We start from the raw sequence: 27,186 nt of genomic DNA, 5'->3' as shown, positions 1-27,186 counted from the left end.
AGAACATTGCAGCGCCCTCCTACGTTTGATTCTCATGTAACGTTGTTATAAACGCAAGCCACAGTAGGAAACTATAAGAATCGGTGTAGATTTTTAAAAAAAGAAAAGAAAACAAACAAACAAAAACCCTCCCATCGACTGTATGAGATTGTAATCTGTCACCGATGACAATCCACGGATTAAATAAGACTCTCTGAGTTGTGGGTTTCCTCGGGCTTCCCATGTTTCGCTCTCGACCTGTCCTCTAACTCTTGGCTAACCGTGAGCTCATGCTAGCTGGATAGTATCAACACTGATCCGAGCTGGGGCGCAGCAGCGGCAGCGGAGGAACCTATGAGCCGAGGATCATTTGCCACAGCTCCGGATGCATTTGACGTAGGGACACACGGTTGTTTGGTGTTTCTTAAAGAGGCGATCGCGCTGTTGTGTGGCGATGGAGCGACAATGTGACCTCTTGCACTTCGTGGAGTGAGTACCCCGTGAGGCGACGAGTTTTGTCCACATTATCTTGATTGTGACTTCATTATCTCACCCCACGCAAGACAAAACATCCACGGCTAACATGCTAAATAAGCCGGGTGCGGAGACTTGAGAAGATAGGTTGCATATATTTCTAAAGACCGTTTTTATTTTTCGGTAAAACACACAACTACACCTCCGCCAACACCGTGCTTTTAAGACGCCCCCAATCGACACTGACATAAAGAAAACTATAAGAGAATATTAATATTAGTTGCATTAGCCTGTTCGCTGCTAAGTTTCCGCGAGTCAGCTAAACCAGCTAGCGGTAGCTTGTGGAGCTAGTAGTGTCTACGCTAGTGTTAGTATAAACAAACCTGTCCGTTTGCAGCGGTAAACTACTGTTAAAGACAGTTGGACTCATGTGCAAAGCACATTCGTGCATAGAATTGCTGTACATGCAAACATCTCCAGTTTGAAATGTCTGTAAAGCATCAGGAGCTACAGCTATCCTAAATGGTGGCCCACAGAAGCTCCGGGGCAATGGTAGCTTCTCAAAGTTAGCTTCGCTGGTTGTGACAGTCGCAGTCAAATATATAATGAAATATTCGCTGCCACCCTAGCAAGGGGTTAATATGTCATATAGCAAGTTTATTAGGTCCATGTCCATAAATCACAGAGCTAAATGGAATGGCTTTGCAACATATTGTCTTCGTTTTCACAGTGGTAAGAGCAGTCTTTAAAGGCCATGTTTTGGCTGCACGTCGTCCTCCCGCGAAGGCCGAGTTTATTTTTTTAGTTGCATAAGTTGCTTTTAGTAAGTCGTGGTTTGTTACCTCACATGTATGTGCGTTCTTTCACACCAGCCTTTCGTATTTGCCTTTTGTGTTCCCTGTGCAGCCTAATAATGCCATGCACGCTTTTGATTCGCTCTACATCCATTTCCATGTATTTTCATCCTGGGGGTGATTCCAAGACTTAACTGTACCCAACCCACAATAGTTGAACTGTCAACTGTCTGCAAACTGACAAAGAAGGAACAGAAATGGCTGTTGCCCAGTTAACAGAGCTCCAACTGGTTTCTGTGCATTCCTTGAGCAACAAAAGCAATTGCTGCAACTTGTTGACATATATAATGCCAATTCTTTACACGACACGCCCGGTCCCTAATGTTGAACACAATAAAGTTGAGTTTCTGCATTTTTTTTAACAGTGTGGTTGTTCATTCAGATGTGAAAATGATAACATTCCTTCCTTGGTAGTTGTTGAGTGCAACAGATTCCCTTCATTGCAACTATGTCTTTCTTTTGTCAGGTGTGTCGTCGCTTTTCAGAGTCCTTTGCTCTGATTCGGATACTTCTCGGCCAGCAACCCTAAAGGCCATCTAATCTTAGCTGAGTTTCTCAATGGATACTCTCCTCCAGTCAGAGATCAGGTATTAAACGGCACACTACGAAGCTCACTGCATTACCAGATGAGTTCAAATAGGAAGCTAAGTCTAAGTTTTGCTACTATGACCACAAAAAAGACACGTATTTCTGAAAAGTCTTATAAAACCCAAGGATGTGGTATTCAGCAATACACTGTTACACTATTCTTGCAGCTGTTATTATTGATTCACTAACAAATCTATTTTAAGCTGTCCGTTATGACAGAATGTAACTGCAGGAGAGCTCCGTTTTGAAGGTCGCCATGACAAAGAAACAGACTATCTCCTAAAGGATTCATTGACCCACTTTTAGCCCCATACCCATATCGAGCACACTTCAAGATGCAGAGAATGTAATAGGACAACATTAAATGACAGTTTTGTAAAGGACAGTCCAGCTCCTGTTTGGTTTGATATATTTTTTGTCTTGTTTCTGTCTACTTGGTATCTTTGGGTAGAGTCTAACAGATGACCAAAAGTGAACATTCACGTTCACGCCAAGGCTTCAAACATCTTTCTGATGATGGGGTCTATCTTCTAGTGGGAGATGTGTGCTGTTATATATGTTATATATATACAGTATATATATAATAATGATGCTCTTGAGGATTGTTCTTACTTATACCTGGAGACAGAGCTCAGATATGCTTCTGAGGTTGTCCTGAAGAGATGGTAGGAGAGTTCCCAGCATTATGGTGTGATGAGAGGTTTTGGACTTTTTCATATCTCAAATTTACACCTGTGTGTTTTTGGTTTCATGTAGGATTTATATGAAGGACATTTATTGTGTTTACTGATTTCCTCTTTTTTATTTTCATGTTCCCAAAACATCCTTGAACTGCAGAGAAGAGGGAAGCGGTGCCTCGGTAAGTAGCAGACACCGATTCAGCTGTGTGATATTAAACAGCCTCTATCATCTCCAGAAGGTTTGGAACCTGCTTACGCTCAGCCAACCTGAAAGGCGCCGGCCTGTGTTTGAATTTTTTTTTTTTTTTTAATTCTATGGTTTCTATAGAAACGGTGTGTTGCAACAGACACAGCAGAGCAGCCTTCACAGATGAGGTCAAGTCAGGTTTATGCGTAAGACACATTTATGAACAGGTAATACTGGCCAATCGAATCATGAATGTGCTGCTTTTAGAAAAGAGTAGATTCTGTTGCTCTGCTCATCTGCTATTCACTTATTTTGTTAATAAATACGCAGATATCGCTTGACTGAGCTTAAATTCAAGTACGGGCAAAGATAGAAACATCTTGGTTTTCTGTTTTAAGGGGAAAAGTTTTATCGTGGACATCTGTAATTCCAAAAAATATTCCTTTTATCTGTAGGATTAGTCTTTAAATCCATTCCTGTGGTTTCATGTCACAATTTACAGAGAATTCTTGTTGCGGTTTTGATTGTGTTCCCTTTTTCCTGCCACAGGTGAAGGTGGAGGGCCTGTCCAAGGCAGCTTTAATCAAGAGCCTGTCTCCCAGAGTCATACTGTCCAATCATCTCCTGCCCAAAGGTACGAAGATGAAAGTCAACCTGGAGGATCAGGGCCGTCAGAAAGTGTCCTTCAGCTTTGCACAGACCAAGAAGCCATTGCAGAGCCTGTTCAGCATCCCGACCAGCCCTGACAAGTCCGCAGGTGACCTTCCCCCCATCTCGTCACCGACAAACGCGGACAAAAGAGGCCAGGTCGCCGAGAGGAAACCCGAGCTAAAGCTAACGCCCGTGTCGCCAGCAGCAGAGACGATTGCCCCGAGTGTCGTTTCCCCGGCTACAAAGCTAAAAACAGACCTGAGTAAGATGCATTTCAAAAAACAGATTCTCAGCGTCTCTGTGACAGAAGAGGACCCAGCACCCGGCGCGCTAGAGGAACCAAACTCATTTGAAGTCCACGATCTGCCAAACTCAGCAAGTCAAAGTGCAGCTGAATTCTCTTTGCCGCCTCCTCAGAGTTCTGCCAGCGTCCGCCACTCTGAAAATACTCCCGCTGAATCCCCCGAGACAAAGGCGAGTCCCGCTCTCAAGAAGCCAACTGCTCCCTCAGGAAAAGACAGCGAGAGTTCCACCAGTGCTGAGGCGGAGTTCTACAATAGGAAAACCAGGTCCCAGTCTGCTACTGCTCCCCCTGGATCGGAGTCTGATGGCGATACAGCCCCAATGTCTTCCAGTCACAAATCAGCTGATTCCAGTAGAAAAGCAAGCTCTGAAAGCAGAAACAAAGAGGTGAAGAAGTCTTCCTTTAACACACATGTGGAGGACAAGGATAAAGGTTCCTCGAAGCGCTCGGAGAATCACGAAAGGTCGTCTAGTTATTCCAAATCGGACCGTGACTCTAAACACACTTATTCACGCTCGTCTCGATCGGACAAAGATCGCAGAAGGACCAGGTCGAGGTCGCGCTCGCGCTCGAGATCGAGGGGATCTCGAACCAGTTCATCTCACTCGAGACCGGACAGATCGAGAGGCGACTGTGGGTCCCGCTCCGATAGGTCCTACTACCACGACTCTGACCGCAGATCACACAGAGGTTCTCCTCGCAGAGACAGAAGACGCTCCCGCTCTCGGACCGACAGAAACCGTGACAGTTCCGACTCTGAGGATGATCACAGGAAGGCGAGGACGAGGGCGAGTGATTCCAGCAGGCCTTCAGCCTATTCAGGCCTATATAAAGACTCTAAATCATTTTCCTACTCAAAGTCTGAGAAAGGCTGCAAATCTTCAGATTCTCCTCACTTGTCAGAGTTTGATAAAAGAACCCAATCCTCAAAGTCTGACAGGACTTCAAAACGACCGTCAGATTCAGATTCCCAGCGCAAGGGCTTCCCTGATCTGGACTCCAGTTACCGTAAATCTAGCTCCCATCACAAGTCAGAAAGCCACAAATCATCCTCTTCGAGCACGCGCTCTCGCTCTCAGATGCATGAAAGACACCAAAAAAGCAGCTCCAGCGATTCTGACGCAGAGCAGAGAGGGAAGACGCATATCTCGGACAGAAGGTCGGGCTCAGAGGAGAGCTCCCAGAAGAGAAGCAGCACGGCAGATTCGAAACAGGTGACGCCTCCCAGAACCTCAGTGCAAACCAGTGAACCCGACAGACAATCACCAAATGTGTTTCAGAGCCCTCACAGAGCAACACAATGTGCAAATACGGCAGAATCTTGCACTCAACGTGAATCGGAACTGAGCGACTGCCACCTAACTGGCAGTGAGTGCAACAATCAGACCTTTGAGGAGCAGGTGGCGAGTACAGAAAAGAGTTTGCAGGAATCTCTTCCCATGATGATGGATACAGACTGCCTAAATCAAGTAAACGTCACCTTGGAGATTTATAACCAGTCTTCTGAGGACCGACCACATGTAAACTCTAGTCCCGCCATCTTCAGTTCCTGCAATGACAGTTTAGCGTGTGGCCTGGAGAAGGAGGTTGTTGGATCTTTTCCAGGAGCAGCATTAGTAGATAAAGAAGATGCATCTATTGCACAGGATGCCCAGCAGAGCTGTAAAACGGAGGTGATTGAGCTGAATATTGTTTCAACAGTCGATGTGCCACACGGCACAGAGATGTCACTCAAATCCGAGTCATCGTGCGTTGAATCAAGGAATCGGGTCACGGTTAAACCGCAGCTGATGGATACGGCAAAAAAGAGCAGCGTTGGTACTAAAAAGTCTAGGTGGGACATTGTTGGGCAGGTCACTTCAGACGGCGATAATTCGCAAAGGACTTTGTGTTCCGAGGGCAAACCTACTGTCAAAAAAGTAATCTCTGTCAAAGAAATCGAGCTACCTCATCAGCAAGGTTCTGATTCCAGTCAGAAGGATATCGAAACACATTCCACACAGGGTAGGCTGACTGAAATCTGGACGCACGACGTCATCTCGAAAAGCACCGAGATGCACAGAGAGCGAAGTGAGCCGTCCCAGGGGGGCAACAGCGGCCAGCGTGTATCCTCAAACGCCTACGCAGACAACAGAGCTGCAAACATCCAGATTTGCACTGGTGACGGCGATCGCGAAGGAGCTAGTAGCAAACTGAGCAGGGCCGATGGATCGGCGGGGCTGAGTGAGGCCACCGATAGCGACAACTCGGACTATGACTCCGATTGTGGCGAGGTCATTAAACGTTTGCACTCTGTGGTGGTGGTGCCAAAAAATTCTTCCTTGACAATAGATACGCACGACACGGTGGCAACACAATGCACTCCATTCAGCAGATCAGGAGTGCAGAACCCCAGTATCCTGGCTCATGTGAATACCAGTGAAGTCCCACAACAAAGGCTGGGAAATCCTCCCGCTGCGTTCGTAGGGACCAGTGTTACACGGACTCACGTGAACGATTCATCTTTTAACAGCTTGTTGTGCCAATCCCAGAGCAATATGATAGATAGCACCAGCCACTCTGAGGCCTCTGCCTCTATTCGCACTCAGCCTTACACGGCTGGTGACATCAGTGTCCAGGGTACCGTCCCTGGCCCCACCCACGGAGACTTTATCAGACAGTGTGAGCAGGAGTGCAAACAGGGTGATACAAGCAGCAGGGGTGAAAAAATGTACTCCCATTATCAAGCTGTTAATTTTTCAAATGCTGACAATATCAACGGCAAGATTGGATTTAGCCTCGGTTGGGGGTTTTCACAACCAGAACAGCCCAGTAGTACATACCAGCAACCAGACAGCAGTCACGGGCCGCACTTGGCCAGCACGAAAATGACAGGAGCCTTTCTCCAGCACCAGGAACACATGCAAAGCACTGCCTTGTGGAACCACCAATCCCTGAATATGCAGAGCAGCGGGCAAAACTTCCACCACATGCATCAACATTATCAGGAGACTACAAGTGTCGTCCATCCCGACTCCTTAACCAATGACCACGATGACTACAGCGGTGAAAAACGCAGTAAAACAGACAACGACAGTACTGGTTCTATCTCGCATCCTTTGGATCCTTCCAGTTTTGTCCAAGGTCATGAAATAAGCAGCAATAGCAGGGGCTCCATCGTATCTGACCCCCCCAGAGATGACCACTTAAGACCTCACAGGGGCCGGGGGCCCCCGAAGAAAAGGCGTCCAGAGGTGGAGTCAGATTCGGACAACGAAGCAGAAGCTGGGCCTGCAGACAAGAGGGAGCGTCTCGGAGACATCGGCACCTCTAAGGAGACCCAGGCGAAGACCGACGCACACCGTCCGTCTCTCTCCCTGCAAGACTTTCACGATGCCAACAAATGGAAGGAGCATTCTAAATCCAAAAAGATGCCCCCCTACTTTGACCTAATCGAGGAGAATCTCTACCTGACTGAGAGGTAATGCACCGTGCGGCCAGATCGACACATCTGCTGAGGGATCTGTGGCTTTGAGCGCGTTTGTATCTGTACTTTTCAGAAAGAAGAGTAAATCCCACCGAGATATCAAGAGAATGCAGTGCGAGTGTCCAGTGCTGCCCAGGGAGGAGCGTTCAAAGGGAGCGTTGGCCTGTGGGGAAGACTGTTTGAACCGTCTCTTGATGATTGAATGGTAGGTGGATGACGATGATTTTTTTTTTTTATCAGGAAGGCATTTTCAGTAGCTTAACTGATGCAACACTTTCTCTCCCCCAGTTCCTCGCGGTGTCAGAATGGAGCGTATTGTTCTAATAGGCGCTTTCAGATGAGGCAACACGCAGACTTTGATGTTATCCTCACAGAGGACAAAGGATGGGGACTCCGAGCAGCTAAAGCTCTGCCCTCGTATGGCTTTTAAACCCTCCTAATTTTCCACTTTATGTTCTTTTTCACATCTATAAAAGAAGACATTTCATCGCAGGTATTGGCCATGTTGGCGAAAGTTTTAACAAAGATTTCCTTTCCTAGAAACACATTTGTGCTTGAATACTGTGGGGAAGTATTGGACCACAAAGAATTTAAAACAAGGGTGAAAGAATATGCTCGCAATAAGAACATACACTACTATTTCATGGCTCTAAAGAATAATGAGGTCAGTAAGAAATTGTCAGTTTGGGTTTTATCACCATGTCCTCCAGATGACATGACAGCAATTCCCTTTTGCTTTTGTCTCCTATCAGATCATCGATGCAACACTCAAGGGTAATTTATCTCGGTTTATGAATCACAGCTGTGAGCCCAACTGTGAGACACAGAAGGTAAAATGGCAAAAGAAAGCACTTGAATGATAAGACAAGGCTTTATCCACTAATGCTGACTTAACTGATGTTAATTGGTTTCAATCTCTTCCCAGTGGACTGTCAATGGTCAGCTGAGAGTCGGCTTTTTCACCACCAAGGCTGTCACTGCAGGAACAGAGCTGACATTTGATTACCAGTTCCAGAGATATGGGTGCAGTTCTGTTGTTAATGCATGAACTTCAAGAAAATGTTACTCTATGATTGGGGGTTTATTTATTTTTTTATGTTTTTCTACAGCAAGGAAGCACAGAAATGCTTCTGTGGAACACTGAGCTGCAGAGGATTTCTGGGTGGAGAAAACAGAGTTAGTGTCCGGGCAGCTGGAGGGAAAATGAAGAAAGACCGTAGTCGAAAAAGTGCTCTCACCACGGTAATTTATTTCATTCATAAGATCGTTCCTGTAGGTCGTGGCAGTGTTACAAATACAATATCGAGAGATTTGCTAAGCTACACTGAGCAACTAACTCAAAACATTGGTGACATTAAGATAATTCGTCATCTTAATCATCAATCATTAATTATCACAGAAGTTAATCAGTTTAGAGGAGTTAAAATTCCCATTATGTGAGAGAGGAAATGATGATTTACTAACAGATAATCAATTAAATGACAGTTATGTTAAAGATCATGCCGGAGGTAGTTGCTGTTTTCTGTATTTCATGAAACTGTTGTATATCACATATGAGTGACTACATTTCTGCGTGAGACGTGACCTCGTTGCTGTCTGTTAGTCCATTTCTATCATTGTGTTTCTCTGACTTTGTTGCTTCCTAGGTTGATGAGGAGCTGGAAGCATTACTGGAAAATGGAGAAGGGCTGTACGATGAAAAACAGGTGGTGTCTCTCTGCAGACTCATGGTCCGAGTGGAAACCATGGAGCAGAAACTCATGTGCCTCAAACTCATCCAAGTACGATGACCCGAGCAGTTGGTACCTTGTTTCTGATGCTGAGAGGTGTGACTGTTGTTTGTAATATATATGTGTCGCACAGGATACTCAGAATTCATCGTGTCTGAAGCAGTTCTTAGACCATCATGGGTTGTCTTTGCTCTGGATCTTCATGGTGGAGCTGTCTGAAGCTAAAGGCAACAGTTCCAATAACACCAAACTGCAGTTAGAGGTACATTCCTATTGTCGAGCACAGGCAGGAGTCTGTCATACACATTTTCCTGTTATTTGAGTGTTGGTCTTTTTTTTATACCATTGACAGATTCTGAAAACCTTGGCCGTGCTGCCCATCTCTACTAAGAACATGCTGGCAGAGAGCAAAGTTCTGACCTTCATCCAGAGGTGGGCCCAGACAAAATCTATACTTCAGCCTGCTGAGATGGATGGGTATTCCAGTGAGAATACATCCCGTGCTCAGACGCCCCTCAACACTCCTGATGGAACTTCCTCAAAAGTGGGGCAGGAATTAGATAGCGACAACACCAAGCCTGTTTCCCGCCGCCTTAAAATTATCAGTGAAAACAGCCTTGACAGCGCAATCTCCGATGCTAGCAAAGTGTCTGATGGGAAAGAAGAAGAGGATGATGAGGAGGAGGAAGAAGAGGAATCCTCTAATGCAAATGGGAAACTGTTGAAGGCAGACCCTGGGGGTGAGGCTGCAGACCCTGGGGGTGAGGCTACAGACCCTGGGGGTGAGGCTGCAGACCCTGGGGGTGAGGCTGCAGACCCTGGGGGTAAGGCTGCAGACCTTGGAGGTGAGCCTACAGACCCTGGGGGTAAGGCTGCAGACCCTGGGGGTGAGGCTGCAGACCCTGGGGGTAAGGCTGCAGACCCTGGGGGTGAGGCTGCAGACCTTGGAGGTGAGGCTGCAGACCTTGGAGGTGAGGCTGCAGACCTTGGAGGTGAGCCTACAGACCCTGGGGCTAAGGCTACAGACCCTGGGGGTGAGGCCGCAGACCTTGGAGGTGAGGCCGTAGACCCTGGAGGTGAGGCCGCAGACCTTGGAGGTGAGGCCGCAGACCTTGGAGGTGAGGCTGCAGACCTTGGAGGTGAGGCCGCAGACCTTGGAGGTGAGGCCGCAGACCTTGGAGGTGAGGCCGCAGACCTTGGAGGTGAGGCTGCAGACCTTGGAGGTGAGGCTGCAGACCCTGGGGGTGAGGTTACAGACCATGGGGCAGAAGCTGCAGCCCCTGGGGCAGAAGCTGCAGATCCAACCAAAGGAGCTGTGGTTGATCCAGTGGAGGAGGAACAGAAAGATCCTGATGTAAATTCTGACACTCAACGCGAGGAAACAGAGGGGGGTTTGGACCGAAACATTACATTGACGGAGGTCTCAACAGAGGGTCATTCAGATCGCCAAATGATGCCAGTTATAGCTCACAAGGAACAGAGTGGAGAGGAGCAGCTCAGACACACAGCGTCGGAGATGACTGATCTTGAAGGACACAAGCCTGATTTTGAGGCAGAGAGTCAGCCTATGCAAGTAGATGCTGTTGATGTTCCACCTCAGAATAATGAAACAGAGGTAACAAAACAAGATGCTGACAAAGCTGCTTCTGGCAGTGAAGAACAACCTGGTGAAACCTCCACAGATGCTACGCTAATTTCAGAGACCCCAGAGGCCTGTGTGCCTTCTGAGGTTTCACAGGCAACCCCTGCGGAGACATCGGTGATAGGCACACCTTCTCAAGATGAGGAGGAAGGCGTCTCCGATGTGGAGAGTGAACGGAGTCAGGAGCCCCAACTTAATGCTTTGGATGTTAGTACGATGGCGTCCCGGCTGCTAGAGAGCTGGAAGGATCTGAAGGTAAAATCAGATTGAATCACTCTCATACAATTTCAAAAAAGTGCTCTTGGGAATTGTAATGTTTTCTTTTTCAGGAGGTCTACAGAATACCAAAGAAGAGTCAAGTGGAAAAAGAAGCAAATGGTAAGTTCACCTCATGCTGATATTGGACCCTGTCCTGGAAGCTTATTGAAATCTGACCGTTTTCTCACAGATCGCAGTCGTGATCGGGACACGGCTTTTACGCCAAGATCTATGTCTAGTAGCCGAGAGCGGGAAAGGGAGCGAGACAAGGACAGGGAGCGTGATAGAGACCGAGATTATGACCGAGATCGTGATTGGGACAGAGACTGGGACCGGGACCGGGACCGGGACCGGGACAGATCCTCTGACAAAACTCCACGTAGCACCGAGAGACGGAGAAGGCGTTCCACTTCCCCACCTTCGTCCTACGAAAGGAGCAGTCGGCGAACTGAGGAACGGTAATACCATCCTTGTGTTTTTGGGAACATTGCATTGAGGGTCATATCTACCTTATTGTTGCAAAGGGCATTAGTCCAATCTGTTCTCTTTAAGGTTTGACCCATCTAACAGCAACAAAACCCCTAGAGGTGCTGTGGGTGGGAAGGAGCGGAACAAGCTGTCCACAGAGGAGCGCAGGAAGCTGTTTGAGCAGGAGGTTGCTCAGCGCGAAGCTCAAAAACAGCAGCAGCTTCAACAGCAGCAGCAGCAGCAGCTACAGACGATGGCATACAATGCCCCTCTGGCCTACACCTCCAGCCCTGGGTTCGTTACATATCCTCCTGGATATCCCATGCAGACCTTTGTGGATCCCTCCAACCCCAACGCAGGAAAGGTACTGCTGCCTACCCCTTCAGTCGAGCCCACCCTCACTTACGAACAGACACCTTCCCAGCAGAATATCTCAGACATTGGACTCAACTCTCCATCCTCCACTTCTCAGGCAACTCCAGTTTCTAATCTCTCTCATCACATCACCACCACTAACCTCACAACTGGCAGCCACCAGCAGTACGTGCAGCCGACTGTAGCAACCCAGGACGCCGGTGTAGCGGTCCTGCCTGTACCAGCTCAGACGGCCCCTCAGGTTCAGGGCCAGCAGAGCTACACCACTCTCTGGGACCCCACTACTCAACAGACGGTGACAGTGCAAGCCCAGCCGGCACAGCAGTACACTGCAGCCCCAGCACAGGCTCAGCCTCAGACTGCCATTTATTACCAGGGACAGCCATGCCAGACCATCTACAGCATTCCCACTGCTTACCCTCAGCCCAACACTCCCGTTATACAGGTAGAGCCGGCCAGTTGTTGAAACTAGTCATAGTTTCTGACGTTGTAAATAATGTGTAATGACTCTTTTGTTTTGAAGGCATACAGTGAGCCAACTGCTAGTTACCTGCATTCCCAGCCTGTGTATTCTGGTCATCAGCAAGGAGTAGTGGTCCAGCAGGGAGGCACAGTCACCACCATTGTTACATCACAAACTGTCCAACAGGTAGTGCATACACATGATGTTGTCAAGCACCACAGAGGAAGGCACTAGATATAGCATTTTCAGGAGTTGGGCAGGTGTGATACTACAGATGTACTGGATTCCATATTTTTTTTAATGGGCGTGAAACTCCTTTCGCAGCGTAAATTCAGATTAGAACTCCAGATTGGCCACAAGGGGGCACTATATACACTACAGTTGTGTAGCGGTCAGAGATGAAAGCCAGTATGATCGTCCAGCCCCATCTCATGTAAAAGACAGTGCCTTTTAAAATGTAACCAAAGGAAATGGCTTAATGGGCTCCATTTGTAAGTGATATCCTAAACGTAAACAGATGTAAATAATCATGAAAGTCATCTTGCCTTCTAAAATCATGGTTAATTGAATCCAGCTTTTCTCCCCCGCAGCAGTCAGGAGAAATTGTGGGTATTTCTCTGTAACGTATAGGATGCTGAGACTTATTTTTATGTTTCTGTTCCCCTCCAGGAAAGGATTGTGCCCAACAATGTGATAGACCTGCCCCCTCCCTCTCCTCCAAAACCCAAAACTATTGTCCTACCTCCTAACTGGAAAGTTGCCCGAGACCCCGAAGGAAAGATCTACTATTACCATATTGTCACGAGGTTGGCATTTATCCATGTTTGTGAAGTGTGTTTGTGCCTCCAGATACCATGAGCACATTGGACATTGTTTCTCTCTGTGTATCAGGCAAACACAGTGGGACCCTCCGACCTGGGAAGGCGGCGGGGAGAACACTAATGTGGACCACGAATCAGAGATGGACCTGGGAACACCCACCTATGATGAGAACCCTAACAAGGTTAGCTTTGGGCAGGGGACTCTTTCAGAGGATGTAGATAAGGTATGTGCTGTAACTTTTAGTAACATCTACTGCCCTTTCCCCCCCCCACATTAAAGTGTTTTAAATTTAGATTTCTCCTATGGTTCCCAGAGAGGCTGCGCTTGGACGCAATGTATGATTATACTGTTTGTTCCTTGAGATAATTAAAGATGTAGCACAGCAGATCACTTACAGCTGTGTCTCAAAGGGGAAAAAAGGGGGATGACACCATTTTAACGAGCGTCATGAGTCTTCCTCATAAAATGGCGTCATAAGAATCTACGAGGAGACAAAGGCAGAATCCAGTCATACCACCCCCTGCTCAGCTATGTGTCCCTTTGCCTTAAGGCCATAACAGGAGGGGGGGCTCTGCTCATCTCATCTCCCTCTGCATCATTTGTTTCCCATCATTTTTATCCCGTAATAAAACCCATCTGGCCGAAACGGCATTCATTTGTTTGCCCTTTTTATGACATTCCATTTACAAAAGTGTACTTCTCATCTTTTTATGAAGTATTTAAAAAGATGCACCAAATTTTGTGCGCTTGTCCACCTCTCATTCATGTGATTTGTTCCCATGACGGCACGTTTGGATTCCCACTTGTGTCCGGCGCCATCGCGAGGCTTCCTCGACCACCTTCATGTTAGCTCTGTGTACGCCATGTCCTGTTTTCACGTGTGATTCGGCACGGTGCTCGGTCACTCCGGGTGTGAGGGTGTCCTGTGACTCTTGGATGTGGTTTGAGTTTGTTCTTTTTGGAATTCTGGCAGCATCAGTGTGTGTGAGAATCCTTTGCACTTGCTTTTGATCCTGCCAACTGTGTGCTGCGGGTCTGTGCCTATGAGGCCAGAGAGGCAGCATCCTGGCAGGATATCCCTGCTTTGTCTGTGGTCGCTGGCGAGCAGGTGCACCCCTCACCTCACCTACTACTGGATTTTATTTTTTCTGAAACTGACTTTTAGATATTTAACAGGATTTTGTGAGTTTCACTGTGAATTTCAACTCTTTTTTGGTACCTTTCATTGTTTCTGTTGCAGTTTTCCACCAAGACGGCTGAGGCGGACACTTCCAGTGAACTGGCTAAAAAGAGCAAAGAGACGTTCCGTAAAGAGGTGAGTCGCCGTGGCGATGTTATTGAAAGCCCTCTGCTTCAGTCTTCTGATTATCTCTGTGTCTGTCACAGATGTCCCAGTTTATAGTGCAATGTCTAAATCCTTATCGAAAGCCGGACTGCAAATTGGGCCGCATCAGTAACACAGAAGACTTTAAACACTTGGCCAGAAAGGTAAGATCAAACAAATATATTTACCTGTAATCATATAGGGAAACCATCCCGTAACACTGCGCAGTTTTAAACCCTTTCTCAGACAGACTACAATGAAAGTATTGGCAAATTTTGGACTTTGAAGGGGGAAAAAATGATAAAGTTTCCTCCAAACCAGAACTAAATAGGCCATTTTTCCCCCCACTCCTTCCAGATGTTTTTATGTAAGCTCTCTGGAAGGGAATAACACACCGTTCATGTTAAGCATTATTTCCTCTCCTTTTGTTTTTATCTAATTTATCTCTGAGAGTCAAACTGGGCTGCATCAAAGTGCAGGTTTGTGTTTAGTGCTCACACATACCAGAGCTCTGAGAAAAGGGGCACAGAACGCACTCAGTTATAAAGGGCAGTGGCAGGAAGAGAGAATTAGCTATTCGGATCCACCGTACATTGTTATTATGTCATTTAGTGTCATCTGGTAACATACTGCTAACTGGGTTTTTTAATCCCTGTCTTCTCGTCTAGCTAACGCACGGAGTTATGAATAAAGAGTTGAAAGCTTGCACCAACCCCGAGGACCTCGAGTGTAATGAGAATGTGAAGCACAAGGCCAAGGAGTACATCAAGAAGTACATGCAGAGGTTTGGTTCCGTGTACAGGCCCAAGGAGGACACCGAGGTGTTCTAGTCCACACAGACGAAGCACAGATCTGCCTTTTCCACTCACTCCGTGTACGTACTGGTCAGTTTGAATCTGTGAGCTACTTTCTTAGCACATATTTATGATTTAGTATTGCACTGGTGCCCAAGGAGCTCTCCAGTTCCCTCCGTGGCGGAGCTTCGCTATAGAAAGTGTCAGAAACTCAAGTTTCACTGAACGACCTTACACGTGAAGACCTCGAGAGGTGCTACAGACTGTTTATGCTTATTTTTAAGATTTATTTTTTTGTGGATTTGTGGATCTTATATGTTCCTGAGATGATAACCTCATTTCCACCTTTTAAACTTCTCCTGAATTAGGAAGACTCAACGGAATCTGCGTTTGATGTCATGTTTATCAGGGTTTTTTTTGTTGTTTCACTGTTTAAAAATGGATCCAAGACGGAAGAGTCCAGTCGCCTCGGCCTGTAGAATTCCCTTTTCCTTCCCTCTCTTGTGTACGCCTCATTTCCCCATAAACGACTTTGTATCTGGTGCTGCTTTTAACTGGGCTGTGGAGGTTCCAGACTTCCGCTCCACAATCCCCGCCTTCTTAACCACGAGATTTCGGAGCCTCTGTTGTTTTACGAATGCATGTTGTTGGCTGACGTCAGCGTGGCATCCTCATGGAATTTCCTCATTTTTCTCCCACACCAGGAGGAGCTTTTATTCACACATGTTTATCGAGCAACGGCACGGTGGCGATGGCGTTACTGATTCTGCGTTTTTACTAATGTATCATAATGGGAGCAGGGTTTGAATGATGTGTTTGATGTGCTGTGAACTCCATTATTTCTCCTCCGACCTTTCCCACATTCATTTTTTCCCAGTTTCCTCTTGTTACAGGAGACGTACCCATGAAGGTTATAGAATTGCCGTTTTAACCATTTCTAAGCATCCCGTGCATTACGTTCCCTCATTAATAAGTCCTAGAGTGATGTTAGAGATGCTTGAGCTTGCCTTGCCACACCGGCTATTAATAATTTCCACAATTTTTACATTGTCGAGATAGTTTGTTGAAACTTATTAAATTGCATTTAACGAGTTGCGACATGTACATTGCTTTATATGTGAATATATTGAATAATAGTTTTGGGAATGTTTAAAATAAGCAGACACTTTGTAAAAGGACACAGTTGAAAGTGTAAATAATCTGTATAAATGTGGCCGACCTGCAGGAGAGTCGGGTCAGGGAAAACAGGGAGCGCTCCCACCCTCTCCAGCTCAGCTCTCCTGACGCTGTTCCCACGTTACGCTCAAATTAAGGACCCCTGCTGTACTCGCAGCTCACTTCTTTTATTTCTGTGAGGGAGGGGGGGAGGTCATGCATTTCTGTTTATTATTTTTTTATGTACAAAAGTTTCACCCTTCTGTAAGTATTGTGTTACATTGTCTGTAAAACATTTTAAAAGATAATAAACTCTTTTTTTTTTCTTTTTTTTTTGTAAAATTATGGGTTTCCCTCCTGTGTGGCTGAATTGACACTTGCAAGGCAGAGATGGACACTTCCCGGTTCCTCGGTGACCCCCACCCCCCTTCCCCCACCGCTCGCCTCCCAGCGTGCACATTCCGTAGCTCCGTGCCTGAGCGCTCCAGACCACAGTTAAGCAGTGCCGTCTGGAGAATCTGACGGCATGTATCGCTGCCCAAGGCCATGCGAGACGCCTGCTCCCACTTAGAACTGAATTCAAAGAGATCATTAACAGATTTGAGTTCAGAGTAGAGAGCAGCTGGGGGGGGGGGACTTTACTCCAGAATATTCTCATAATTTGTTGTTTCACACTAAAATTATTAAATAACTCTTAACTTCACCTCTCCAGGATTTAGGTCAGAAGTGTTGTTTTTGTTTTTTTTATATTATTATCCCTTAATAAGTCGTATTATATTCCAAATGTTGGCACTGTGAAATCTATCAAGTTACCTTTATATATTTGGATACAGCCAATAGCCGGCAGCTTATGGCAGACGGAACATGCATATCTCTGTGAAGAGGCCAGATCTTGTATTAAAAATATGAGTTCTAACTTGTTTGTTTTTGCAATTTGTATTTTGATTTTTTTTACTGTCCTTTTAGTCTCCTATAAAAATATTCAAATTAATTATTAATCACATGTAACTTTTTTGTTGATCAGGACCGATTTTTCGCATCACCGCCCCCCCCCCAAAAATCCACATATCTGCAGGTTAGGTTTAAAATGTTAAAAGCACTGAAATGAAAAAGCTCAAATGTTTTTTATTATTAAATGAATTTTTAAAAAATGTATTAAAAAAACATATTTTGGCTTCAATTCACAGAAATGTACACAAAACCACAGATAACCAGAGTTTTGTTTCTTTAAAAAAAAAACACCATCAGTCCATCTGACGCCGTCGCCGATGTCCGAGCAGATGTTTAGATTTCAGCCAGAGACTTAAAACAGCGATGGCATGAATCCAGCTCCCGATGGCGAGCGGTGCACAAGAGCCTTGTTGACATTTGCAATTCCAAAAAAACTGAGCTGCGTTTGTTAGAGTTCTTCATCCTTCACTGCTCAATCATCTTTTGCCGATGCGACTCATTTCATATATTTACATTCATACACGAGTATAAGAAAGAGCTAAAAAAAAAAAAAGAGTAAAAAAACACTCCAAAATGCTTGATTCTTGTCCCTTCTGGTAAGACCTGAAACATCACCGGAGCATTAAAGGACCTCAGCGTAAATAAATACCAAGGCTACTTAACGATGCTGAAGAAGGAAAAAAAAAAGCCAGGGAATAGAAATCATCAGAAAAATGTATTTCCTCCGACCCCAGTCTGGGGGACCAACGTGAATTCCTTGGTTGGGTTGTAAATTTTTCATCCGGACTCGAGGAACGCGCGAGTACGTGTAAATCAGCGTTGTTGAGATAAAGATCGGACTGCGGGGGGGGGGGGGGGTGATTATCCCGAGCTGGGGAGAGCAGAATCCATCCGTGTGTTTACACCAGCGCGGCGGCTGATGATGATAAACCTGATTACAGGCGTAAACACGGGGTTAATAATAACGACACTTGGACATCAGGATGTAAACGCGTTATTCTGTTTCCGTGGGCCTAATATTCAGTCACCGTCGACGAGTGTTCGTGGAAACGGCTGTTATCGGGACCGGCCGGGTTCCCGTGGCGCCTGATGAAAGCAAAGCAAAGGAAAGGAAAAGGTAACAGAAATATTTGCTCCCTCGCTTCAAAGTGAGGCGGTTGGCAGCCTCCACAGTGGCAGGTGTTGGTGTCCGAGTGCCTCCCTCGTCGTTGCAGACCGGAGTCTTTTAGTGTCACGTGCGTCTGGGGGGAGCGCTCACACCAGGGAAACGCCCTGCCCGGGACGGTTCAGGGCTGCCACCACGTCGGGCCTCTCCACGCGAGCCAGCACGGAGCACAGCGATCCCAGGGTGGAGCCCTCCTTCTGCGCCCAGTTAGAGAGGAGAGTGCGGGCGGGGGCCTCGCCGTGCCCAAACAGATCCAGCTGTTCGGGCTCGTAGCCCAGTGCTGCGCCCACCTGCCTCCATCCCCGGCCTCCTCCTTCCTGCAGGAGGTGTTCCACCTCTTCCTGCCGGTGGGGGGGGAGGTTGATGTACAGCCGGTTGTCCTGCTTGCTGTCCCTGTTAGTGCCTGCGGGAAGGGGGGTAAAGACTTGAAGCTAAACTGCCAGTATGACAAACAGGGTGGCAAAATTCTGATGTCAATTTGGCTCCGGGCTGTTTTAAACGCTTAAAAAGCTAATTCCCATTGTCGTCTTCAGGTCAGTCACTGTAATTCTCTTCAGGTCTTAAAATGGTTTTACTCAGCCTTCTGTCATGGGATTATAGAAACTCAGCGTGTCATGCTGCATTAATAAAAACAAACACGGGCAAGCTAACAAGGGATAATTGTGATTTACGTTGGAGGAGAACTTTGTGTTTTCTCTCCAAAAATGAAAACATAATTACACAGAGCCATAAACGTCTCCAATACGACTCCTTCTGAGGCTTCGCCCAAATCGGATGGAGGTCGGGTTTCAAGGAGCTTGTGCTGAACCCACCTTTGCTCGTCTGGTTGTCATGCAGACTGTGAGAGTCTACAAAAACCCCGCTGTCACTCTGGAGCTTCTCGCCCTCGGGGGAGGCGCTCAGTTCGGCAGCGCGGGCCTTGGAGAGAGCCCTCTTCTGTTTACAGGACCTCCAGCTGAGAGGACAGAGGAAAAGAGGTCTCAGGTACGCTTCCGTCAGCAGGACTACTTTACAAAATACCCATTTTATCATTTTATGCTACACGTGGAGGACCTTGGAGACAGCCAGAGTGAACTTACCACTTATAACCCACATAGATAAACAGACCCAGCACGACAGCAGCCAGAACAGACACGTAGGCCAGAATGTTGTTGCTTCCACTCTCCTCCTGTGGGGTGAATTTGGGTGTCCCCGGGGTGGGACTGGCCTCTACTTTGGTCACGTCCTCCAAGATCGGCCAGCGGGACGCATCGCTCGTCCCGTCGACGGGACGAGACAAAATGTCCAGCTGCTTGTCTGCAGACAAAAAAGGGGGGGAAAAAATTGGCGTCGGGGGCGGAATTTATGCATGTGCACAGCAGAAACGCATTTGGGCTGCAGTAAATTTCGCCCGGGAATAATTCCATGGAAGCCCGAGTGACGGTTGCAACGATACCCTAAGTCATCCCGGCCCCCCCGGGGTTTTGAAACCTTTCATTGCCTCTCTTTGCGAGCCTTGCTCTCCCTCCTGCAGTCGGTCTATTTCAGGATCAAACGGGACAAGGTAGCGCGCTGACCTCTGCGGGGTTGAAGGGTCGTGACACATGGGACTAGAGTGTGTCCAGATGACCTCACTCCAGGAGTGCAAAGGAAGCCGTTTGAGAGCCGGAGCCTTGGTCAGGGCAGGCGGCTCGCTCGGGTTCTAAAGCTCATCTCGGTCGTTAACCTGAAGACCTGCTAAACTCGTACCAATTATTACAGCTCTCGGGCCCACTCTGGTTTTTCGCTGCTCGTGTTTCCCAGCTTTGCCGCCAGTTGGGTTGAAATGTGGATGCAGGTGTTGACCACATGTTCTCGCAGTTCTCCGTCCTCTTCCATTGAGTTTATTCTTTTATCTTTAACAATAACCTCCAGTTCCCACATTAGATCAATATTATGGTATAGGGTTAGCCTAACCCTAACCCTAAGTACGTCTTTAGCGTCAGTGTGAAAAGATAGAAATGCGTTTGAAGCACTAAGAACAGAAACATATGCATTCCTAATTAATCAAACCTACTCGGTTTTCATTTAATAGTGTCTGATTACAAATGTTCACAGTCCCCAGGAAGCAGCGCACGACCTAAAATAGATTCGAGTCCTAATTTTTTTTGCATATGTGCCTTTTTCATGTGGTTCCTGGCCAGCGAGACAAAGACAGAACACGAGCAGCTGTGTCGTCTTTACTCACCCATGCAGAGCGTGTCAGAGTTGGGGAGGCAGGCTCGGATTTCCACCTCGCTGTCGGAACACTTGGCGCAGACCTGGCACGGTTTGGTGGTCCTCAGCTCCTCGGAAAATGTTCCGGGGCCGCAGATCTGGCACAGAGTGTCTCCCTTCGGGCCGCACTCCCGGACGGCTCCCTCGCCGCGGGTGCACTTGGAGCAAGGCGCGCACAAGCCGTGGACACCCCAGAAGAAGTAGCCGCTGTCGCATTCGCACTGCGTGTTCTCAGTGGCGGTACAGGAGGCCAACATGGGGACGCTCAGCGGGCACTTGGCGCAGGGCTGGCAAGGGCCGAGCCCTTCGGATGAAGAAAAGGTTCCTGGGAAGCAGAGTGCAAACTTTATCTCCGGCTTTAAGGAACAGCCGCAACGGTCAGATACCATTCCTGTAAACCTTCCAGCGTCTTGGACGCTTGACAGAGATAATGAAAAAGCCAGTAAAACAAACGCTGTGTTCACGCAGAAACCTGAGATATGCAGTTTCTTACCCTGTGGGCACGGTGCACATTTGGTATCCGCTTTCCCGCATTCTGCCACCACGCCGAATCCAGCGGGACACAGGCTGCAGCACTGCCCCGACTCGCTGAACTGTCCACTGGGACACGCATCTCCAACGGCAACCTGGAGAGGGGAACCCACAGTCATTACTGACACTGATCTTAACTAGGGGGGTTTTCAGCCTTTTGCCATAGAAGGGAAAGACATCACACGCTGTGCTGTGTAATTAAATAAGCCAAGAACTGGGTGAGCCAAAAATGCCCCTTTTTATCTGTTAATCTGCCTCAGTTTTTGCCCCTCAAGTGCCCCCAGCTCTTATCTGTAAGAGGGTAATGGAGAACCCAGCTCCAGTGGGGGGCATAAGGGATAGATTTGACATTCTGAACAGCTTGTGCGGCAGCGTTGGTGCCTGGTGTGAGTGGCTGGCTTTAATCAAACGCCTCTCGACCGGCGGGGGGGGGGGGGGGGGGGGACTGAAAACAGGGTGCAGGGAAACACTGGAGGAGGAAGCATGAAGAGCTCCGACTCATTCCACATCACCGTGAATGACAATGCGTGCTGTTACTGTGTGCATGAATATGGAACGCGTCTGCGTTTACAGAAAAAGGAGGGGCAGGTATATTAAGAAGCCAGCTCCTGCCCCAGGCAGGGGTGTCAGTTAACCAAGGCTGCACAGCATGTATGTGTCTGACTGGGTGACAGAGGGGTGGGGGCCCTTTGAAGTTGCAAAAGCCTGCAGGTGTGTCTTGAAGGTCAGCACTTCACTGACTCCCCTTCTCCAGGCTCTGAACGACGGCATCCTAAACATGCACACATTTAAAGGAGTTTGGCCGATCAAGGCCCGGGGGGGGCAGGGAGGGGGGGGGGGGGGCTAACAAGAACTAGCAGATGTCTAACAGCTAACCCCCTGCAAAGGGGGAAACAGGGGAACAGACACACAGGACAAAGTAACACCTCTCTTCATCTGCGAAGAAAAATCCCCACGGAATCAAAAGCAGAGAGCGCTCGCGGGAGCCCCTCCAACGTGATTCCTGTCCCGGAACGCCGCGCTGATACGGACGGAAAAAGGCTTTGAATCAAAGTTAGCCTCGCCCCAAAACCAACAGCCAGTTCCACTGGGGCGCTTACAGTGGAGCCTGATGATATCTGAGCGCCAACCACAGGGCCAGATCAGAGGTATTAGAGTGTCGGGGTGGTGGGATCCAGCAGGCGGCTTCAGAGGAACGTCTAGACCGTGACTGGACAACAATTACTCCTAACACAAAGGCCCTGTGTGACACATGACGCACCTCTTGCTCGCTGCAGCTAACGACTCAGCCCATTGTTTATACTTGATAAATATTTGGTGCGTTGATTCCCTTTTATTTTTACTCCTCATGAGTCTGTAGCTACATGAGCTCTGTGAATCTACACAGAGGCCAAATCTTGGCTTCCAGCAGGAAGTGCCATGGGCTTAGCACTTTACCCACTGGTGCCCAGTGCACAATAAGACAGTTCATGCCCCACTGAAGAGTGAGAACGAACACAAAAGACTCCTGTGGATGCCCATTAAAGTTTTATTTTGTTTAATTACTACAAAACATTGATTTATTTATTCATAGGATCCTGAAAATGAACCACCTTACAGTATTTGCAGGTCTCATCGGTCTCATGGGTTAATTATTTCTTACCGGTTCCACTAAAGTTAGTATTTTTCCGTTGAAGGCACTGTGGATTATTTAATCTTATCTGCTGCCTTGTGAGCAGCCTGACCGAGGAGCCCCCGGAGCTGCAGTTGCCTTTTTCGCCCCCATTTAGACAAGAAGCAGCAATAAGACTGGAGTCCCCTGTGAGAACAGACGGACCACCGAGGAGCGCTGCTTTCAACGAGGCTCTCAAATCTACGGCTGCCGCAGCCACTCAGTCACCACCCATCACACACGCGCTCGCGTTCAGGACTATGAATTGATTTCCATCCATTGTGTCCAGTCCAGAGTATTAGTTTCTATTTGGGCACTAATTCCAAACCCCAAGCAGGAGGTCAGAAAGAGGTTTGGAAACATTTTCCATGCCTCTTTCAGGCAGCACACGGGCCGACATTTCCACAGTTAATATAATCCCTGAGAAAATAAACACACAAAGGACGCTTTCTGTGTGTGTGTGTGTGTATGAGGACGATTATCCATGATTCACTCCAGTCTGTCTGTGACAGCAACAGGCAGATGTTGCTTTACCTGCACATCTCAACCCCAACGACTGGCACGAGGCCACCAATTAAAGTGTTTCTTGCAACAACGTGACACTGAATTAATCCGCTCAGAAATGAAACATCATACGGTGGCCTGAGTATTACTGTGCAGAGCTTTTTACATACTCTCGCCTAAGTACTAAGAAGTCCTTTAAACGTCTTAATGATGCCATTTAACAACCCTGTGGAAATAAAAACGACGGTGATAACAAACAATCTCCCCCGGACTGTGATCACCCACCCTCCACACCCACACCCACACACACACACACACACACACACACTCTCTCTCTCTGAGAGAAAATGATGATGATAATCGCTTTGCTCCGGACATCCAGGGGCAGCAAGAAAAGGAAAAAGTAAAGCCAAATTCAGCAATATTAAAGGCAATATAAGCCTTACACAAAGTTAGCAAAGGCAATCATGAGGTATGTACAAAATACCTGTGGTACGAAGTGCAAAAGTTCAGTTAGAAGAAAAGAAACTGAACAACTTTGTGTTTGCATAGCAGTTGCGAAAACAACAGTATGTCATCATAAAAGGAAAGAGATACACATCTTTGAAAGGGTTTTATCTGCACCCTTTCATCTAACAAAAGTGTTTTCACTCTGGAGAGCATGTCCCGGCAGGACTACAAGCCCCATGGGCTTTCGGAGGAGAGATGAGTGTGTCAAATTATTGTCTGCCAGAGTGGAGGCAGGGGCCTTCTTTTCACACGATCCCGCCTTAATAATATGCTTAAAACCGCAAAAACCTGTTGAGAAAACTTCAGAAATTGTTCTATTATGGCCACGAGTGAATCACCTTGATTAAATGCGTGTTCTCAGGCATTAATGTGATGTTATAGCTTCCTGTCTGCAGACACACAATGGTCCACATGAGCTTTTAACAACCTCTGCAAAAATAATTCAGTTTCATTCCACTTTGGTCATCATCTATGCGAGTTTCCCCTCCCTCTGCCCCTTTGTCACATTAAAACCAGTATATTCTTCTCAGTGGACATGTGATTGCCTTAAGGACATACGACTTGTATTAACTTTTTTTTTTCTTTTTGGAACAATGATGCAAACCTGAACCGGATGGGCCACATTAAGAGAGTGGGCCACGTTAGGAAGTTCAGTATAAAAACTAGGCACAGCACAGTCTTGGACCAGCATTGACCAACTGTTCCTTACTTTTACCAGCAGAAGCCCGCAGATGACAAACAGTCTCATGTCTTCAGTGTCCGGAGAGCCGTCGAAGGGGACAGATTGGTGCGTCTCCAAAACCTCTGGCGCAAAGTATGCTCTCACCAACACCGGCCCGCAACTATCACCAGAAAAGCTCCAGTATGGAAATTTTAAAGAGTCAGTCTACTAAAAAGTGCTGTTGTGGGGGGAGCAGTCCGTTTTAGTCCCGGAATGGATGTTTTACGCATGAATAACCGGCTTTACAATCGCTCCTGTGTAGTCCGCAGAATCCCCCAGTAACTGCTCCGTGGACACATTTCCTTCTTTTAATGCATTCCCCGCTGCGAGAGTTAACACAACGTTTCTTCTGTCTCCGCTGGCAGGATGGGCTGCCACCTCTTCAGGAGCAGCTTTGCAACAGATGAGGCAGGGGGGAAAAAAACTCCTGCGAAGTTCTCCTGGAACTTTTCTCCTCCCATCTTCTCGGCTTTCAAACGGGCGCGCTGATTGGCTGCATCGCCGCGCCCGCAAAAAAACCCACCCAAAAACCCAAAAAAAGAGAGAGAAAAAACCTGCTGGAATCGGCAAAAGAATGCAGGATTTATTGCGTTAAAGTAGCTGTAAAGAGCCATAGGAGGAAGATTTCAGCATTGAATGAAATTTTTGCATTACAAATTAATTGAATGGTCAAATCGCTTCTTTTATTCCTAAGCTCAAGTTTGCAAAAAATAAATCAGGACTTTTGAAAATGATATTATTTCAATACCTTTCACAAGTATTAAAGTGCTAAAATAATGTTTGGGTAGCTTAATTATGGTATGTTCAACATGAACATGCAATTATTTGACTTTTTGTACATATTTGTGTGACAGCTTTAATGTTCAAGCTTTAAATATAAAATCTTAATCAGGGACCAATTATTTAAATTAAAAAGTCTTCCGTTGTGCCGTTGCTTCCTTCCTTTTGTAAAGGCAAAAGCCCGATTAGGAAGAACAAAGAAATATGTCTCTTAAAGTTACAAGGTTTATTATAGTAAATCACATAGAATTAAAACAAACAACCGACAGTATTAGAATAACAAATGTCAACTATGACCTCTAACAGAATCAGAGCTCGAATTACCAGGGTGCAGTCTGGACACCAAATGGAGTTACAGACAGAGGTTTTTACACTATTCTAGGGAGGGCTCCCTCACACATACCTGTTTTCCACTACTAAATGATGGATCATATAGTGAAGGCGTTTACTTGTACCTTTGCACATCTTGTCTCCAGAGAATGTGCATGATAAGGAAAAGTTACATATTATACAATCTTTTCAACTTGACAGTCTTAATTTTCCATTACACCTTCAATCATATTTCCAAAGATATACCAGGGCAAACATATGACCCGCGTGTAAATCTAATAATGTGACTTGACACATTTCACAACCATGGAGGGATCCTTAAAGGGCAGAGATCAGTTGAGCAGAGATCAGAGACAAAAGAAAGCCATGCGAATCAAGCTAGATGCCCCCGAGGAGAAGCGCATGTTTGATCTCGGCAATTCAAAAGATTAGAAAACCAACGCAGGGTAAATTACACACCTTGTAAATTCTGGTGAATGCATCGCAGGGGGGCTGGGAGACTTCAGAGGAAAACAAATGGAGAGATCTCTCAGACACAATACTATTTGCACTTTAAAGTCTGCTGAGGGACGAGGGGAGACAGGGAGGACGCCGCCGCTCTGATACATTTCACTCTCACAGAAATCTGCATTCGCGTGCAGGAACAGATAAAAACAGCCTGAACAGATAAAAACAGCCGAACGTGCTCGTCATCTGCATTGCAGACGTTCTTCGTTTTGTTAAGAGCTGACCCAGAAGAGGGTTGTGGCTGCTGAAGCCATTATCTTTCTTCCTAAAATGTCTTATTATCAGTGCTTTCCTTCATTTTTGGCACCTTGGGTCAACATGAAGACTTTTGCTGTGCATTAGAGGAAAGATTAAATAAACACCAGCTCTTCTGGTCTGTCCTCCATGTTCCTTTGCCCACGTGGGAATGATAGGGTGGTTATTAAAGAACGCACCGTTTGTCTAAAGGCCTGCAGTGAAATAAACCAGAAGAAGAAGGGTGGAGGAGGGTTAGCCAAACTATGACGGAAGCGTGTTTCAGGGCCGCTGCAGCTCTTTTGCAGGAGCGACTCGAATAGCACCAAAATTGCAGCTTTTGCCTACAGCCGTGCTCTCATGGCCGGAGAGGTCAGACGGAGATGCTGCCAGTAAGTGAGCGTGAGGCGTCGACCCCTCCCACCATTGTCAGCAGGACCACATGAGAATGGCCGCGGCACTCTTCACCCTCCTTCTCCACTTCCCTTGTTCGCTCGCCTGCGGTTTGTATTTGACCGGGGGTCTACAGCTCAGTTTTATCACCGCCGCATCCCTCCCCCCTCCCGCTGAATTGTATCCCTGGAGGTGTTTATGGGGAGGCCGACAGGATGTTCAGCCCACCGGGAGATCAAAGTCTCCCCTACAAATAAATGCGCTCTCGTTCGGCGTGACCTTTTCAACTCTAATAGGGTTAACATCACAGATGCTCGCAAGGCTGGGATTACAGTAGCCAAGCTGGATGGCTGACGTCGTGACCTGGGATCCGTTTCCTTCCTGCTGTGGTTCACACACAAGGATCGGAGCTCAATTTGCAGTAATGGATGGCAATCTTCCTCACGGGGGACCGCAGCTC

At 47.0% G+C, this 27,186-nt stretch overlaps 2 protein-coding genes across 6 annotated transcripts; one reads left to right on the top strand and one right to left on the bottom strand.

The window, feature by feature from the left end:
- The first annotated feature begins 200 nt into the window (after nt 1–200).
- Nucleotides 201–17,635, top strand: setd2 (SET domain containing 2, histone lysine methyltransferase). 5 transcript variants are annotated; one of them, XM_011605685.2, is made up of 22 exons: nt 201–468; nt 1,774–1,894; nt 2,733–2,754; nt 3,312–7,177; nt 7,257–7,388; nt 7,472–7,600; nt 7,724–7,847; nt 7,936–8,013; nt 8,109–8,206; nt 8,293–8,425; nt 8,830–8,964; nt 9,047–9,175; nt 9,266–10,810; nt 10,885–10,933; nt 11,004–11,271; nt 11,366–12,101; nt 12,180–12,305; nt 12,789–12,925; nt 13,011–13,164; nt 14,182–14,256; nt 14,328–14,429; nt 14,934–17,635. In XM_011605685.2, the coding sequence occupies exons 2-22, from the start codon at nt 1,866–1,868 to the stop codon at nt 15,093–15,095; spliced, it is 8,229 nt and encodes a 2,742-aa protein (XP_011603987.2). In that variant the 5' UTR covers nt 201–468; nt 1,774–1,865; the 3' UTR covers nt 15,096–17,635. The 5 variants fall into 5 exon arrangements, with proteins under 5 accessions (XP_011603987.2, XP_011603988.2, XP_011603986.2 ...); XM_011605687.2 differs by lacking the exon at nt 1,774–1,894 and having other exon boundaries at nt 202–468; nt 11,366–11,645; nt 11,754–12,101; XM_029839367.1 differs by lacking the exon at nt 201–468 and adding an exon at nt 2,904–2,989 and having other exon boundaries at nt 1,790–1,894.
- Nucleotides 17,636–18,096: 461 nt separating this feature from the next.
- On the bottom strand, nt 18,097–24,914 carry nradd (neurotrophin receptor associated death domain). The gene is made up of 6 exons (XM_011605688.2): nt 24,471–24,914; nt 21,059–21,191; nt 20,537–20,890; nt 19,410–19,626; nt 19,143–19,285; nt 18,097–18,733 (listed from the first exon to the last, which is right to left on the bottom strand). Exons 1-6 carry the CDS (start codon nt 24,507–24,509, stop codon nt 18,420–18,422), a joined length of 1,200 nt encoding a protein of 399 aa, XP_011603990.1. The 5' UTR covers nt 24,510–24,914; the 3' UTR covers nt 18,097–18,419.
- Nucleotides 24,915–27,186: the final 2,272 nt, after the last annotated feature.

This window comes from Takifugu rubripes, chromosome 7 (genome assembly GCF_901000725.2).
Source record: "Takifugu rubripes chromosome 7, fTakRub1.2, whole genome shotgun sequence".
Lineage (NCBI taxonomy): Eukaryota > Metazoa > Chordata > Actinopteri > Tetraodontiformes > Tetraodontidae > Takifugu > Takifugu rubripes.
Note: the sequence above shows the minus strand (reverse complement) of the source record. Positions and strands in the feature narration are given on the sequence as shown.

What these genes read in the sequence shown, in the direction of transcription:
- setd2 (XM_011605684.2), top strand. Translation starts at nt 434, where the DNA reads ATGGAGCGACAATGTGACCTCTTGCACTTCGTGGA. An exon ending in GAAAAAGTGCTCTCACCACG is followed by an intron (nt 8,426 to 8,829) that starts GTAATTTATTTC and finishes GTTGCTTCCTAG; the next exon opens with GTTGATGAGGAGCTGGAAGC. An exon ending in AGAGCTGGAAGGATCTGAAG is followed by an intron (nt 10,811 to 10,884) that starts GTAAAATCAGAT and finishes TTTCTTTTTCAG; the next exon opens with GAGGTCTACAGAATACCAAA.
- nradd (XM_011605688.2), bottom strand. Translation starts at nt 24,509, where the DNA reads ATGAGACTGTTTGTCATCTGCGGGCTTCTGCTGGTAAAA. An exon ending in GCGGGCTTCTGCTGGTAAAA is followed by an intron (nt 21,192 to 24,470) that starts GTAAGGAACAGT and finishes TCCCCTCTCCAG; the next exon opens with GTTGCCGTTGGAGATGCGTG. An exon ending in ATCTATGTGGGTTATAAGTG is followed by an intron (nt 19,286 to 19,409) that starts GTAAGTTCACTC and finishes CTGTCCTCTCAG; the next exon opens with CTGGAGGTCCTGTAAACAGA.